The sequence below is a fragment of the Furipterus horrens genome, unplaced genomic scaffold (genome assembly GCF_987537825.1).
Source record: "Furipterus horrens unplaced genomic scaffold, mFurHor1.1.pri manual_scaffold_4, whole genome shotgun sequence".
Lineage (NCBI taxonomy): Eukaryota > Metazoa > Chordata > Mammalia > Chiroptera > Furipteridae > Furipterus > Furipterus horrens.
In genome coordinates, this window is record NW_028327174.1 from 185,166,956 (window position 1) to 185,181,964 (window position 15,009).

Here is a 15,009-nt window from a genome sequence, read left to right on the forward strand (position 1 = left end):
CATTCCATTTAGTAGATCCAATAGTTATTCTCCTATTAAATCAAAGGACACCTTCATTGCTACACATATTGTAAAGCAGATGGAACTAGAATGAAGGCATCTTTTTCATTGTAATTTCTTGGTACACTACAGGTGATCCTATATTATGCCAGAAGCACGGATGGAAATCATTAACTCTCTTCATTGTTCCATGGCTACCTCACAAAATGGCGCTATCCAGCAAGATATTATTTAGTAGCAAAATATATTTTAATTGAAACATCATGTTAAGTAACTGAATAAAAATGTATACCAGGAACTTTCCCAATAGACAGCAGAGTATGTACATTTTGTGAGAGTGGAGCAGCATCTATTTAATATATCTTTATATAGAAAATACAGGCATATTTAAAAATGGAAACATAAGAAAGTATGTCATGAGGAATAACAAAATATAACACACAATAAAAAGGTAAACCCCAATTAACAAGTATGCTAAACAAAACAACAGCCAGCACCGAGTTGGAATTTCTTTGCGTAAGTTCCAGGATGCCCAGGACTCTACCAGGAAGAGATGATCCTGCTTTTAGGAGAGCTGGTTGGTTGTGCAGTGGTTAAAACCCAGTCCTCCTTTTCCTGGAACAAAAAACAAAGAGATTCAACAGAAAAGACTGAATTGAAGAGGTAATAGCCCTTTGGGGGCTGATGAAAACAGAACTGAAAGTCTCAGATACCTGGGTGTTATCCATGGTGTTATTTGTACACACGGCAGTCATTCCTTGAGACAACTAAGGGGCTTGAAGAACACATGCTAACTTATGAAAAGATCTGAGATTCAGCAGACCTGGGTTTTAGTCCTGGCCCTTTCACTAGCTCCTTGTATGACAGAGCTCTCATTTGTAAAATGAATGGTTTGGGCATCATGAACCCAAAGGTCTCTAACAGTCTATAGCTTTTTAATTTATCGTGTTTGTTTAGGATTAATTTTCTGAAGAGGCACATAGAGATCAGGGGGAGCATAATCTCTTCTTAAGGACTGAACTACCTGAAAATAATACCAGGTCAGTTTCATTCCTCAGTAGAGAAAATGACCAGTTGAGGGATTTAATGAACGCTACAGGGCATTCTTCACGGGCTGTCACAGATGTGCAGAAATTGCTCCATCTGACAGCAAGCACTTATTAAGCATTAATTTTTTGTGCCTGTGCTAATGATAAGAGACACAGTTGTTTAAGTACTCAGTCTCGTGGGAGAGAAGAAAAAAAAAGGTAAACATTTATTGTTTTGATTTCTCAGAAAAGCGTTCTCTCCCTCGCATTTCAGGGAATTATATTCTACCTTTTTTTCTTCTGAAAATTGCCAGCTTCCTTTCCCCCTCATCCAAAGATAAGGTAAAGTTTTAACAAAATGACTTCACATTAGTATGAGATAATCCATCCTGGCCACAGTTGACTCATCCAGGGTGGGCGCCTGAATCCATCTGGACTAGTTGGTTCTTCTCCTGGGTTTTTAAACAGGGTCAGCACACTATTTCTGTGGATACTATAGTATGACATGCAAAATGTCGGAGCTGTAAGCAGTTCTGTCATTCCATATGACCTGAACAGCAGAGAAAACCACTCTGCAGCAAGAGAGAGCATGGAGTAGATGCTGGAGAGAGAAGGTGAGACAGAGGTGGAGAGGCTTCATGTGGCTTTCAGGTCCTCAGTCTGCTCCTCCCGATGCTCAGCCATCCCGTGCACGTGGGTACCATGCCAGGTCCCTCTAGTGTGATAACAAATTCCTTTCTTTGGTTAGGCTAGTTAGAGTTGTGATTAGTTAGTCCTAACCAATCCAGATCTTCTAGAAAAATGGGTCACAGTATAATGGGGGTGGAGGCTGGGGAGTTGCCCAGTCCTCTGGGTTAGTGTTGACCTTTCCTTGAACGTGGGATACACTTCTCAGCGTAATATGCCACGTTTTTTTGGATTCTTTTATCAAACGTTTGCATAAATATGTAATTTTGTTCTCTTTATTAGACCATATTTTCTCCTCAAGAAAGACTACTTTGAGAGTATTTTGATATTAGGGAACCACACAAACTCTGGATTTCCTTTTCTTGTCTGTTTGAAGGAGTTGAAATATAAAGTGTAAAATTATAAGAATGTTATAAACAGTTCCTGTTCCTTTTTGAGTTGCTGTCATGCTTATTTCTTTTAGCTTTTCTTTTTTTCTATTTTTCTCTTATTTTCTCTCATTTTACCAAGAAATGCATTCCAGTTTTTAATATTTTTTAACTCTACTCTTTGGAAAAACCATCATTTTTATCTTGGAAGCTTCTAAGTATACTTGTACAATCCAAATGTGCTCTTTTGGGTTCAGTTTATTTTTTTCTCTGTAGAGATGGCATATGCTTGAGATGATATGAGGAAATTCATTGGCACAAGACATTTTATTTGTTAATTAAGTTTGTATTTAAATAGATTTTTGTCTTTGCAAATTGACTTTGACATTCCAATCAAAATAAAAGGAAATGAAAGAGTTATTTTCAGTTAACTGAATTTTCCATTTTAAAAAATGAATGTGGAAATAGCCCTTTGTTTTTAATGAGCCCCATTAGATGGAAGTAAATGTACATGCTACAAATCTAAGCGATGTGATGCAATGATGTATACTGAAAGTCTTAAAATAAAGCTGGTAATATTCCAACATTGCAATCTTTGTGAGGACAGTATTTTAACATTGAAAATATTTTATCCACAGTATGATACAATATATCTGACATTTCCTGAGGTTTAGAAAAGTTTAAATCTTGAGAAAGAAGAAAGAACAAAGTTGAAGGCATCATGCTCCCTGATTTCAAACTATATTACAAAGCTATAGTAATCAAAACAGTATAGAATTGGCGTAAGAGCAGACACATATATCAATGAAATAGAATAGAAAGCCCAGAAATAAACTCACGCATACTTGGTCAATTAATTTTCAACAAAGGAGCCATGAAAATACAATGGGGAAACATAGGCAGTAAGCTCCTTGACATTGACCTTGGAAATGATTTTTTGGATTTCACACCAAAAGCTAAGGCAAGAAGAGCAAAGATCAACAAGTGGGACTACATCAACCTAAAAGACTTTTGCACAGCAAAGGAAACCATCCACAAAATGAAAAGGCAACCTACTGGAATGGGGGAAAATATTTGCAAATCATATATCTGATAAAGAGTTAATAACCAAAACATGTAAAGAACTCATATTACCCAACAACCAAAAACCAAACAATCTGATTAAAAAATGGGCAGAGTATCTAAATAGACTTTTTTTTCCAAAGAGGACATACAGATGAAAAGGAGCTGAAATTACTAATCATCAGGAAAATGCAAATCAAAACCACAATGAGTTATTACCTCACACGTGTAAGAATGGGTATCATCAAAAAGATAAGGAAGGCAAGGATGTGGAGAAAAGGAAACCCTTGTGCACTGTTGGTGGGAATGTAATTGGTTCAGCTACTGTGGAAAACAGTAGGGAGGGTCCTCAAAAAATAAAAATAGAACTACCATATGATCCAGCAATTCCCCTTCTGGAATAGTATTCAGCCATACAAAATGAGATAATATTGCCATTTTCAACAACAAGGATGGACTCTGAGGGATTATGCTAACTGAAATAAGTCAGAGAAAACAAATATCATATGATCTCACTGAAGTGTGGGATCTTAAAGCAAAACCAGAATCAAACTCATATATACAGATAACAGGTTGGTGGTTGCCAGAGGTGAAAGTGGAGGAGGGGAGGGTTGGCAAAATGAATTAAGAAGTCAAAAGCTACAAACATCCTGTTGCGAAATAAACAAGACACAGGGATATAATGTACAGCATGATGACATTAGTTAATAATATTATACTGCATGTTTGGAAGTTGTTAAGAGACTAAATCTTAAAAGTTTTCACCACAAGGAAAATTTTTTTAACTATGTATGGTGATAGATGTTAAGTAGATTTATTGTGATCATTTCTCAATATATATACAGATCAAATCATTATGTTGTACACTTAGAACTACTATAATGTATGCCAATCAATACTTTAAAAAATCTTGTTATTTTTAAAACTATTTTCATTTTTTTAAAGATTTTATTTATTTTTAGAGAGAGGGAAAGGGAGGGAGAAAGAGGAGAGAAACATCGATGTGTGAGAGAAACATCAATTGCTTGTCTCCTGCACGTGCCCCAACTGGGAACCAGGCCTGCATCCCAAGCATGCGCCTTGACTGGGAATTGAACTGTTGACCTTTTGCTTTGCGGGACAACACCCAATCAACTGAGCCACACCAGTCAGGACCCTCTGACTTATTCTTGTGATGCTCTTTTCTCATCTATATTTATCTAGTTAGAAATTGGAAAACAACTGACAGAAAATATATTTACATAAATTTTCTTGCAATTAATACTGAATATATATATGTATATATATATACACACACACACACTACAAACATAAAAAAAGATTTTTGACTTTGGAAATAAATAATTCTTACCATCAATTTCAATGCTATTTTTATTGTAACTAGGAATGCAAATGAATGTCAGTAAAATGAATTGTTTATTGTTTATTTTACATCCTCAAATATAAAGAATACAATCTTCTATTCAAGAAGGCAGTTAATTCATTTGTTTAACCCTTTTTTGTGGAAAAATATGGAACGTTGCATGAATTTGTGTCATCCTTGTGTGGGATCAAGCTAATGTTCTCTGTTATTATTCCAATTTTAGTATCTATGCTGCCAAAGTGAGCTCAAGATTGATTATTTTTTGAGATATCAGTTTTATTTGTCAATCCTTAACTAATATTTCTTTCCATTGGCTGTAGTTCAAATTTAGAGAGTGTATTTCAAAATGGATATATTTGCATTCAAAGTGCTCACACTCACACTAAAGATACCTCTGGTTCTTGAACAACTTAACTTGAATTTCGATCTCTTTATGTTGTGGATAAACATTCGTTTTCGAATGTCTTACCTGGAACAGTCATGTCCAGTCCAAGCTGAGAGACAATGGCATCGGTTTGGTCTCACGCATTTTCCACCATTTAAGCAGGGAGACTGGCAAACAGCTAGGATAAAAAATTCATGCATTTATTTAATTAGTACTTAGCAATTCTTAAGATGCCCACGGAAGCATGTAAATAAGATTTGCCTCTATTTTCCGCTCCAGTCACCAGCATTCCTCATAGACTGTTTGCGTGATGCATTTCTGCCACTTTGCTTGACCTCAAGTCATTATGTGGGATCACCTCCCTTTTTCCTTCCAAGCTGGTTAATTTTCCTATTTAAGTCCCAGGTTAAGTTCTACCTATGTATTGAAATCTTTCCTATAACTTCAAGCCCACTGGCTTGTCTCTTCTTTCATATTTTTATTTATGCAACTAATTTGACATCCTATTTTGAGCAGTGAACTTTTTATATGCTCAATTAGACTGTAAATCTCTTGAGGGAGCTAGCACTGAACTCTATAATTGAGTCATTACATCAGACGGCAACTCTTAGGACAATAAATCAGGCACAAGGGTTGTCTAAAATAAAACATGATTCAAAATCCCTTGTCTTTGTTAGGAAACATATTTAATGATTTTTACTGATTTTAAACTGGAATTATGGAACCGGGAGTAGAGTTAAAAATTAGCCACAGATGAACCCTGAGTGAACACCCAAGGATTTACTAAAAAAGCATCTTTTTCACAAATCTGCAGTCTCATCACCAAGCTCTTTATTTGCACAAATTTATTTGTTAAAGAACCCAAGGATGCTAAAAACTGATAAAGACCTAACACCAGCAAGTTTAACCTATCAAAGAGTAAGAAAAACTCCCTACAGTAAATTGAGAGAAGAGTGGAAATGAGAAACATGTCAATCTGCATTTCAGTCTCAGTATAGTTTGGAAAGAAAAGTAAGCTTCCCTAGATGAACAGCTCATCTTTGGTGAGATGTAAATAGATGTCACTTCTTTACTCATTCATTCATACAACATGGGGAGGATGCCAACAAGCACCAGGACCTTGATATGCACGGGGTTGGAAAGACAGAGGACAAGAAATAAAACATTAGTCTTTGCCCTTGGGGAGCTCTCTTGATGAGTTAAGAGTAAGAGTGGGGCAACAGAATGGATGTATTTGCAATACAATAAAAGGGAAATTATGAAACAAAGCAGGCTTAAAAATAGCAAAAATAAAACCCAATAATCTAAAACCAACTCTCCACATATTCGGCTTACTAATGTGAAAAATATTACTCCTCAGGAGCATGATGATTTCGTGGTGCCTGACTGTACTAACAACTTGGTTATTAATTTCACTTTTCTGTCTAAAAGTTTAACATAGTCTTCCTTCCTTCCCTGTATCATGGGATCCCCCCGATGTTCCATTCTGAGCCACCATCTTATGCCATGTGTCTCCTTCAGAGTCTTATTTCCCCATGAATGTTTTCCAGTAATGAGCTACATACCTCTATCTTCAATCTAGATGTATCTTCTGGGAACCTAAACCATTACCCAACTGCCTATCAGACCTCTTCCTTGTATATTCCGAAGGCCTCTCAAAACATTCAATACTTACCTCCTTATCTAAACCTCAAACCTGCTCCTCTTGGGGTCTCTGTCTCAGTAAATGGCATCATCTTCCCTTCACTGGAAATACCAGTGTTGTCTCTTCTCAGACATTTATTCCCTCAATAAAACCTATAACCAAGTAGTGTTGATTCCCCACCCTAACTTCTCTCAAATCTATCATTTGGGGTTATCATTTCTCCTGATTGATTACCTCTCGCCAATTCTGCTTTGACAACTTCCTCACTGGTCTCCCTATTGTAAGTCTTGCTTTCTGTCATTTTTCCACACTGCTGCCAAAATCACTTTTCTAAAAGAAAATCTGATTACATGCTTGTCCTGCTTAAAACCCTTCAGTGGCTTCTGTTGCTCCCAAGAGAAAATCCAGCATCTTGAACTTGGCACTCAAAAAAAGAAAAAAAAAAAATCTAAATCTCTGCATAATGTTTTTCTCTAAATTCTGCAAAACAGAGCAGATGACATGAAGAAGGATGACAGCTTAGTCAACTTGGATGCTCTTCTCCCTCACAGGACCCTGAAAGGTGCCTTCATGGAGCCAAGTCACCAAGACAACGAAGCATGAGAGGAGGCCTACCTGTATGACAGCGGGACCCTGTCCAGCCAGGAGTGCAGCTGCACTGATAAGGGGCCACACAGCGACCACCATTCAGACAGGGAAGAATGCATATTGCTAGAAAGGAGAGCAAAAAAGATGTGATGAAAATACACACACTCAAGTACATTCATGTGTTCAAAAAATATTATCCAGGAGGAGTACAGACTTGTATGAGAATCTTCCCGTATGTGTTCTGTTTATGAATCAGTATCATTGGGAAAACACAATTAGGAAAGTAACTCTGACCCCTTAGCCTGCTGTAATGACTAATGCCAAGTTCACTCTTTTGGAGAGGACATGCTGTAATCAATATCTGCTAAGTGCTTTGCTTTCCCTTCGCAAAGTAAGCAGAATGTTTATTAGAGTTTCGAGTTTCCATTAAAGATTACATCCAGTGCTCTGAGGGTTTGGCTGCCTCGAGGCTCTCTTCTTGGCTTGAACTAAATGTGAGAATGGGAGTCAGAGGGGCTCTCCTGTAGGCTGGGGGCAATGCATTAGTAGTGATGGGAAAACTCACTCTTTACTTCCTTAGAGTTGAGGCCTGATGGTGATTGAACCAGGTCTCTCCTACACCCTCCATGGTAAGCATTCCTCCTACTAGAAATTACTGAAGCCCTTTAAAGAGGCATCAGTCTGTTTAAAAGGAGTGAGGTTGTCTCTTGGCTTGCTACTCGAAGTGTGGTTCTCAAACCAAAAGCATTGGCATTATCTAGCAGTTGGCGAGAAATGCAAAATCTCAGGTCAGAACCAGAATCTGCACTGAGCAACACCTCCCAGATGAGCTGTGTGCACATTAAAGCTTGGGAAGCCCTGGTTTAATGCAGGAGGGCAGGCACATGCTCAGTGAGCTAAGCACAGCCTGTTGTTAGGGTACCCCAAGTACCCCAGGGTAAATGTGCCCCGAATCTTTGGACTCTTGCCATTACGTCAGGTCAAGTGTGGGAGCCCTACATGGGAAGGAATGACTGGGGAGAAGAGGAAGGAACAATGTAATTTCTCCTCATTCTTCATCACCCCGAGAATACCTGCTTTCGTGAGTTGTTTGTTAGTGGTCTAAGTTTATTGCCATCTTATATTTTCCTTTCCAGTTAAAATAGTTACACTTAAAGCTTTGGAATCTCATAAAATGTCTGGCCTTAGAAAAAACTGATCTAGACCAATGGCCATCACATTAACGACTCAGTGTGATTTACATATACCACTCCCAATGAAACATGAAATCATTTTATTCTCAATATATTTTTTAAGATGTTGAAGCAAAGTGTGGTTTAGACATTAAAAAACATTTCAAACCCCTTATTCACAGTCTCCTGGAAGTTCAAATGGAAATGTATTATTACTATGAGAATCAAAATTCTATATTAATTTGCCAGCATTGTTTAGATAGAGGAGTGCCAAATTTCCTTATTTCCTTAAGTGGAAAGCACTGCCCTTAATGAAAGAGAGTGAGTGGTGAGTTGCAAAGTACAATGTTAGGCAATGCCATGAATTTACAGCTGTAGCAACGGGCAGTACAGTACATAAATGGACTTGAGATGAAGGAAGACCGAGGCTGGGAAAGCCTCTATTACTAGCTCCTTTCCAAGAAGACCCTGAGAAATTTGTGCAGGAAGCGTGTGGAGATGGCCTTGATGTATCTGCGCTGTATTTTCATGGTCACTAATATTCTAGTATCTCCTGCCACTGGCTGACATATTCAGATCAGCCTAAGCTGCTTGGTCTGTCCTGCTAGAGGATAAGCAAATGAATTCCTGCCACCAGGAAAGCCAGTCCCTGGCAACTTTCAATTGGCAGCTTCCAGGCAAATGATCAGGACTCAAAGTAAGATTTGACGGCAGACTCACGTTCTTCACAGAGGCGCCCCATCCAGCCGTCTGGACAGGAACAAGCATTTGGGCGTTGGCAGATACCTCCATTCTGACATGGGAATCGACAGACCGCTGTGAAAGAAGCAGGATGGTCAGACATCTAAGGAATTATGGAAGGGTGGTTGTCAGAGAATAGAATTGTGCAGTTATATCGCATAATATACACTATATCTTTGACTTAAGTTTTAAGAAAGAGAAACAAAACCAAATCTCAAGATTTGGTTGGGGGTGAACACGAGGGGCCCAGGAGGACCACAACCAGGAGTGGATAGTTCTGAGATCATGGTTATTAAGATTTTAGCACTGTGGAGATTCAGGGTAGGGGGGGGACAAGGTGGTTTATATCAAGAACAGTCCCTTTTGATCTGGACCATGGGAATGACCCTTTAGAAGGTTAGCACATGCCCTTCCAAAGGTGGCCTTTGATGGCCAGTAGCTCTTTGGTGCTGCCACTGCCTCACACTATCTTAAAACAGGAAAAGAAACAAGACCAAACCAACACCACACAACTTTCATTTTGACTTCTCACTTTAAATGAAACCTGGGCTACTCTTTGAGGATGCCACCTCCTCAGCAGCCCTCTTAGGAGAAGGTTGCACATTTCTTACATCCCATGTGCTGGTGATCTCTTACCTCTCCATTGCTTCCAGATAATTTCTCTCCTTTCTCCTGCAATAACTCTTGCCACTTTTCAGGCTCATTCATTGACTATCTTTGTTCTCCCTGCCCCTACAAGTCATTAAAGACTTTGAATTTTTCACCCAAAATCCACATCTGATCATTGCCCATGGGGCCACATGGCCAACCCATCCAACAATTTGATTATTCTTTTAGTTCCTTGGATATGTCTGCCCAGTTCATTAGCATAGTTCTTGACTTTCAGTGAATATTTGTAGAATGAATGGAACCATTATTATGATTTGTAAAAATATTATTAGAAAAGTATAAGTTTTAGAAGGACATACTAGAATGCCTCATTATCTACCTCTTCCAATTTTGCAGAAGTTCAGGCACAAAATCTTATTACTGCAAGATTTTGTTCACCGCACATACACAATTCATCCTTGGGTTTGAAAATGCCATTCAGCAAATAAAGAGAGAGTAGTGCTTTTGTGAACATGGAGTGCTGGTCACCAATCCAAACACGGCCAGGGATATCATGCGGGTAGGTCTCTGCCTCCCTGGGGCTGCCCGGTACCCCTTGTTTTATATTCTACCATTGGGTGGGCTGCTCTATCCCTTATAGTACTTGTGGCTTGCCTAAGATGGGTGGGTAGAACTGAACTCTCTGCTAAAACATCTGAGTGTCCAAGAGGTACCCTCAGGGCCCAGACACGACACGGTTCCCCTTAGAGCTGAGAATACTCTTGAGATTATGAGAAAAGACTGGCTCAGGAAGGGGCTGTGTGCTGGGCCAGAGAGCTATGTGTGAGCTTTCAAAGCTCAAGCCCATGAAGTTGAGCAAAATGACACAAATGTTAAAGTTTAAAGACAAGAAAAAATAAAATAGCATGCATACTAGTTGTCCATGTCAGACTTCCATATACATTTCACTACGGCTTCACTATGAAATAACCATTCAAATCTTCCCTTACCTCTGCAAATAGGAGGTGACGTCCAGTTCCCACTCTCTAGGCAAACAATCCTTAGGGAACCCTCCAGCATGTATCCACTGTAACACGAGTAGGTGATCACGTCCCCATACTGATAGTGTACGCCCCGAGCAATCGCATTTTGTACATAACTTGGTGGTCCGCATGAGATTTCTACAGGAAAACAAAACAACAATTAAGCCTTTGCTACTAATGCAGCCCATGGATGTAAAAAACACAGACTCTTCTCTAAGACTAAATTAATTTAAAGAGCAAAAATCAAATATATACAGGCAACCTTTTCACCTCTAAATATCTAAGAGATACTAGGAACTAAAAGCATAATTTGCTGCTGTCTCGAAAAATTAGACATGCACAATCAAACATTTTGTCTTCTGATTCAAAGGTTGCAGCTGAGCTGTTTTAAACCCAAGGCAAGTCATCTGAAGGAGGCCAAGAATGAGCTCTTGTAATTTGCCAAAGACGTGGCTTCAAGATAACTTCAATGCAGGTCACTTATCAAATTAGAAGAGAAGAAGCATGAGGGTTTTTTGCTGTCCCTTATTTTCAAATAAAAATCATTAATTGCAGTACTGTGTATCCCATCAAGGCTGTTTTATTAGTGCCCACAACAGTGCCAGACATGCAGCGGGTGCTCAACTCATATTTGAAAAATGAGCAAATGAACGATTATTGTCTCTAGTCTAGAGATACTGAGTTTACACATCTTGATGAAGTTTATAACATTCAAGGTTTTGTATTAGCTTCCCTTGTTTCAAGACTGTAAAGCAGTGACTCTCTGCCTTTGGAATGTGTTAGACTGAATGATAACTGTACCTTTTAAAAGCAACATGTATTATGTATTTAAATAAAAAATGTTTATAACTAATTTTGCTTTGAGAATTTGATGAGAGGCCTTGAGATTAACTAGAGCTGTTCTGGGGTAGCTCACAAGACAAGGACTGGATTAGAATCAGGACTCTCATCAGTATCCAGTTTGTGTTAAGTCTAACTTAAATGAAGCTTCACAAACTGGCTTCTAAATACCACTTAGTGGTCATGATATTATTCAAAACTTTTCAGAGGGGATAGTCCATTTGTACCATCCTTTTACATTTTCTTTTCAAGGAGGATAAAAATATTAATTCAGTCAGTTGGATATCACATATGTATTAATGCCTGACTCCAAAAAACCTCCGCTGCCTTGCGGCATACCTCTTCAGGGGAAAGGCTAAGGGAGTAAACCCCGACAGAAAATCCGGAGCCGGAGTCCCTAAGGCGGTTTGACGTAGTCAACACCGGCAACTCCTGCGGCGCACCTGAAGCCAAGCTGTATTGACTCCGTCTTTCCCTTGGACCCTTCAGCTGCGAAGAGAGGGGGGGTCTGCTGCATGGGCAACAGCAGACCCTCCATATCACCCTGCCCAGGCTCTGTAGCTTCAGCTTCACTGGAGAGGACACTCCAGCGTCATCGGAGTGACACGGGAGGAGACAGATACCGTGTCACTCCCGAGTCGGACTGCACAGCCATTCTCGGCAGTGCAGATAGACTCTTAAGAAGCTACACCATCGTCTCTCGAGACGGACGGCTGCTGACGATTAATGCCTACTGTGTATCAGAAACTGTGCTGTAGAAAAAATGAGTAATTTGAATTCCTTAAATTGAATGTACATTAGTAATGTAATATAAAGTATGATGACTAGATTGAATATAACTAATTACACTTAGGATGTGAGGGTATGAATCACAATGCAAGTGGCTCTTGGATGAGGTTGCAAAGTTCCAGTGTATTGGAGAGAAAGGGCTTCCAGGCTGGGGAGCAGCCTGCAGCAAGATTGTGGAGAGCCGATGGGTGGTCTATACAAGTGGTTATCAAAGCATGGGTTTCAGACCCCCTGTATGGGAATCACCTTGGCTTCTCATTAAACATGCAGATTTCTGGGATTTCTAGTTTATGAGTCTGCATCTGGGTGGTTCTCATGTGCATTAAATTTCAATCCCTGATTTGTAGGAGTACATAACAGGAGGAGGTGAAAAGAATGAGGAAAGTGGCTGCTCAAGGCTCTTCCGGCAAGATATTCTGTTCTAAGCCAAAGACTTCTGGTCTAATAGAAAACACACAAAAAAAGATTGAGGAACACAAACAAGAGTAGAAATGGTCTCCTCTCTAAGGCAACCCCTGATCCTCTCAAGAGCACCGAGGAATGATTAAGCGTGCCCCGAAGGAGCATTTGTAATAAGTGCATGTCTCTCCTGTTCATTCTTCTGCTGCCCTGAGGGGTAAGTCTCAAGGAGCCATGACCAATGTGAGAATATGGGGGCAGAACCAGGCCACTTGTAATACACACTTTCCTGGAATAACATAAAAATTCTAATCCCACAGGAGGCTGCCAGTTGGAAATTCAAGGACTTGTGCTACTGGTATATCTCTTACCGTAAGGAGATATTACTAATATATATCAACTCACTCACTCTTCAAGTCAAAACCTTTAAAGTAGGTATTGGTACTAGTACTTGACACGAGAGCCCTAGGTTCAGAGAAGCTAGAGAACTAGCATACATTTAGAGTTAGAAAGTTAGGAGGACAGAATTCAAGCCTAGGTCTTCTCTGATTCTCTATTCCCTGTGGTCTTCACACGCACGTTTCTTATCTCCCTGACTGCAGTGCAAGCGTCCTGAAGAGGGAGCCCACTGTAGGCATAATAGAGTCTTATACTACGTAGCCTTGCGTCTGGTTCAACTCAATGAATATTTGTTAACTGATCGCTGTAGAGGGGGTACCCTGGATTACAAGGAAGGCTGGAGGGCAGGATGTTGGGCAGGGGAGATGTCTTAAGTGTAGAAACTGTCGAGAGTTGTAACAAGGCAGCAAAAGGTGCTACCAGACTGCGTGTTATGTATCAACATGGTGCCAGCCCAGACATTCTCAAACTGTGGTCCCAGCACCCACAGTATCGTCATTAGCACCACCTTGGAACTTGTTAGAAATGCAAATTCTAGCCCTGGCTGCTGTGGCTCAGTGGATTGAGCATCGGCCTGCGAGCCAAGTGTCGCTGGTTCGATTCCCAGTCAGGGCACATGACTAGGTTGCACGTCAGGTCCCCAGTTGGGGGCGCAAGTGAGAGGCAACCACACAGTGGAAAAAAAAAAAAAGGAAATGCAAATTCTCAGGCCTCATTTCAGAACTACTGAATCAGAAACTCTCGGTCTCTGGGGAGCAGGGGACTGCACTCTGTTTTTAAGAAGGCCTCTAGGCGGTTTTCATGCAGGCTCAAGTTTGAGAACCACAGTGAAATAATTTATGTATTGCAAAGCCTTCACAGCTGATTAAAGAAGAGTTTGGAACTTGAGAGTGTGGAGAAACATTGTATTTTAGATTTAACATTAGAAGATTTAATCTTAGAAGACCACATTTCAAAAATCTGCTCAGTGCATCCTGGTCAGGTGGGTTTTAGTCTAGTTCTGGAAACTTTTCTTTTAATGTTTGGAATTCAAAGGTTTTTTAAAGAATTTTTCAAACTATCAACATAGAAGCTGATGAACACGATAAGGCAGATCTAAAGATCTACAATTAAGTTACCTGATTGAAAATAGTCTCACAGATTCTGAACTAATGCAGTTAACTGGATCCCATCTGTCAACTTACTTTCACATCTGGCACTCGTCTGTGTCCACGTCTCGTCGGGGTTGCAGGTAATGACACCCTGGCCCTGGAGCAGGAAGCCTTCTCTACACTTGATAGACACATTCTGATCAACATAAAACTCCGTTTCAGAAAGCAGAGCATTCTCAGGAATGACAAAAGGGACAGGGCACGGATTTGCTGTCAAAGAGAAAAGAAAATGCTTACTGATGTTTTCCCTCTTTTCTTAATTTGTTTCTTTGAAGGCAGACGATGAGCCCTGTAGGAGTCGGCTTTTAAGTGATGATGGCATGAGGCTTAAAAATGTACAACTTCAAACATTAAATGCTGACTTGTTTGGCATCCCCATGTGATTATTTGGAAGGATAAAATTAGATAAGATCTGAGAACACCAAGGTATTCAACCACTAACACATGGGTCTCAGCCTCTAAGATGTCAAATTCAATAATTGTCTGATACCGCCTACAGCAGTTTTCAGACTGTGTTTTGATCAGCACCGAGGAAACAAAAGGCATGCTAGAAACCGAGAAGTTGTATCAAACAGTCCCTTAATATTTGAAGAATATTGAGAACACAGAGTAAATGCTTCCCCTGTCACCTTTCTTTAACTGACTACCCTTCAGCAGGATGAGCCAGAGAATCATCAGGCATATCTAATTTAAGTGAGTTGAATATGACTTTGCACTCACCCTGCTATAACCAGGGTATCAGAACCTAAACTGTAGGGTTT

The 15,009-nt window shown here is 39.8% G+C and overlaps 1 protein-coding gene and 1 non-coding gene across 2 annotated transcripts in view; both read right to left on the reverse strand.

The window, feature by feature from the left end:
- Window positions 1–243: 243 nt before the first annotated feature.
- Window positions 244–15,009, reverse strand: part of SVEP1 (sushi, von Willebrand factor type A, EGF and pentraxin domain containing 1) — a 164,422-nt gene continuing 149,656 nt past the window's right edge. The window contains exons 43-48 of the mRNA XM_090274555.1: window positions 14,282–14,458; window positions 10,638–10,808; window positions 9,019–9,114; window positions 7,154–7,249; window positions 4,978–5,071; window positions 244–615 (exon numbers count right to left, since the gene is read on the reverse strand). Coding sequence (XP_090130681.1) covers window positions 594–615; window positions 4,978–5,071; window positions 7,154–7,249; window positions 9,019–9,114; window positions 10,638–10,808; window positions 14,282–14,458 — 656 coding nt within the window. The 3' untranslated portion in view covers window positions 244–593. The remainder of the gene's footprint in view (window positions 616–4,977; window positions 5,072–7,153; window positions 7,250–9,018; window positions 9,115–10,637; window positions 10,809–14,281; window positions 14,459–15,009) is intronic.
- Window positions 4,651–4,755, reverse strand: LOC150013537 (U6 spliceosomal RNA). Its single transcript, XR_016510934.1, has one exon. It is a non-coding gene; the product is annotated as a U6 spliceosomal RNA (small nuclear RNA).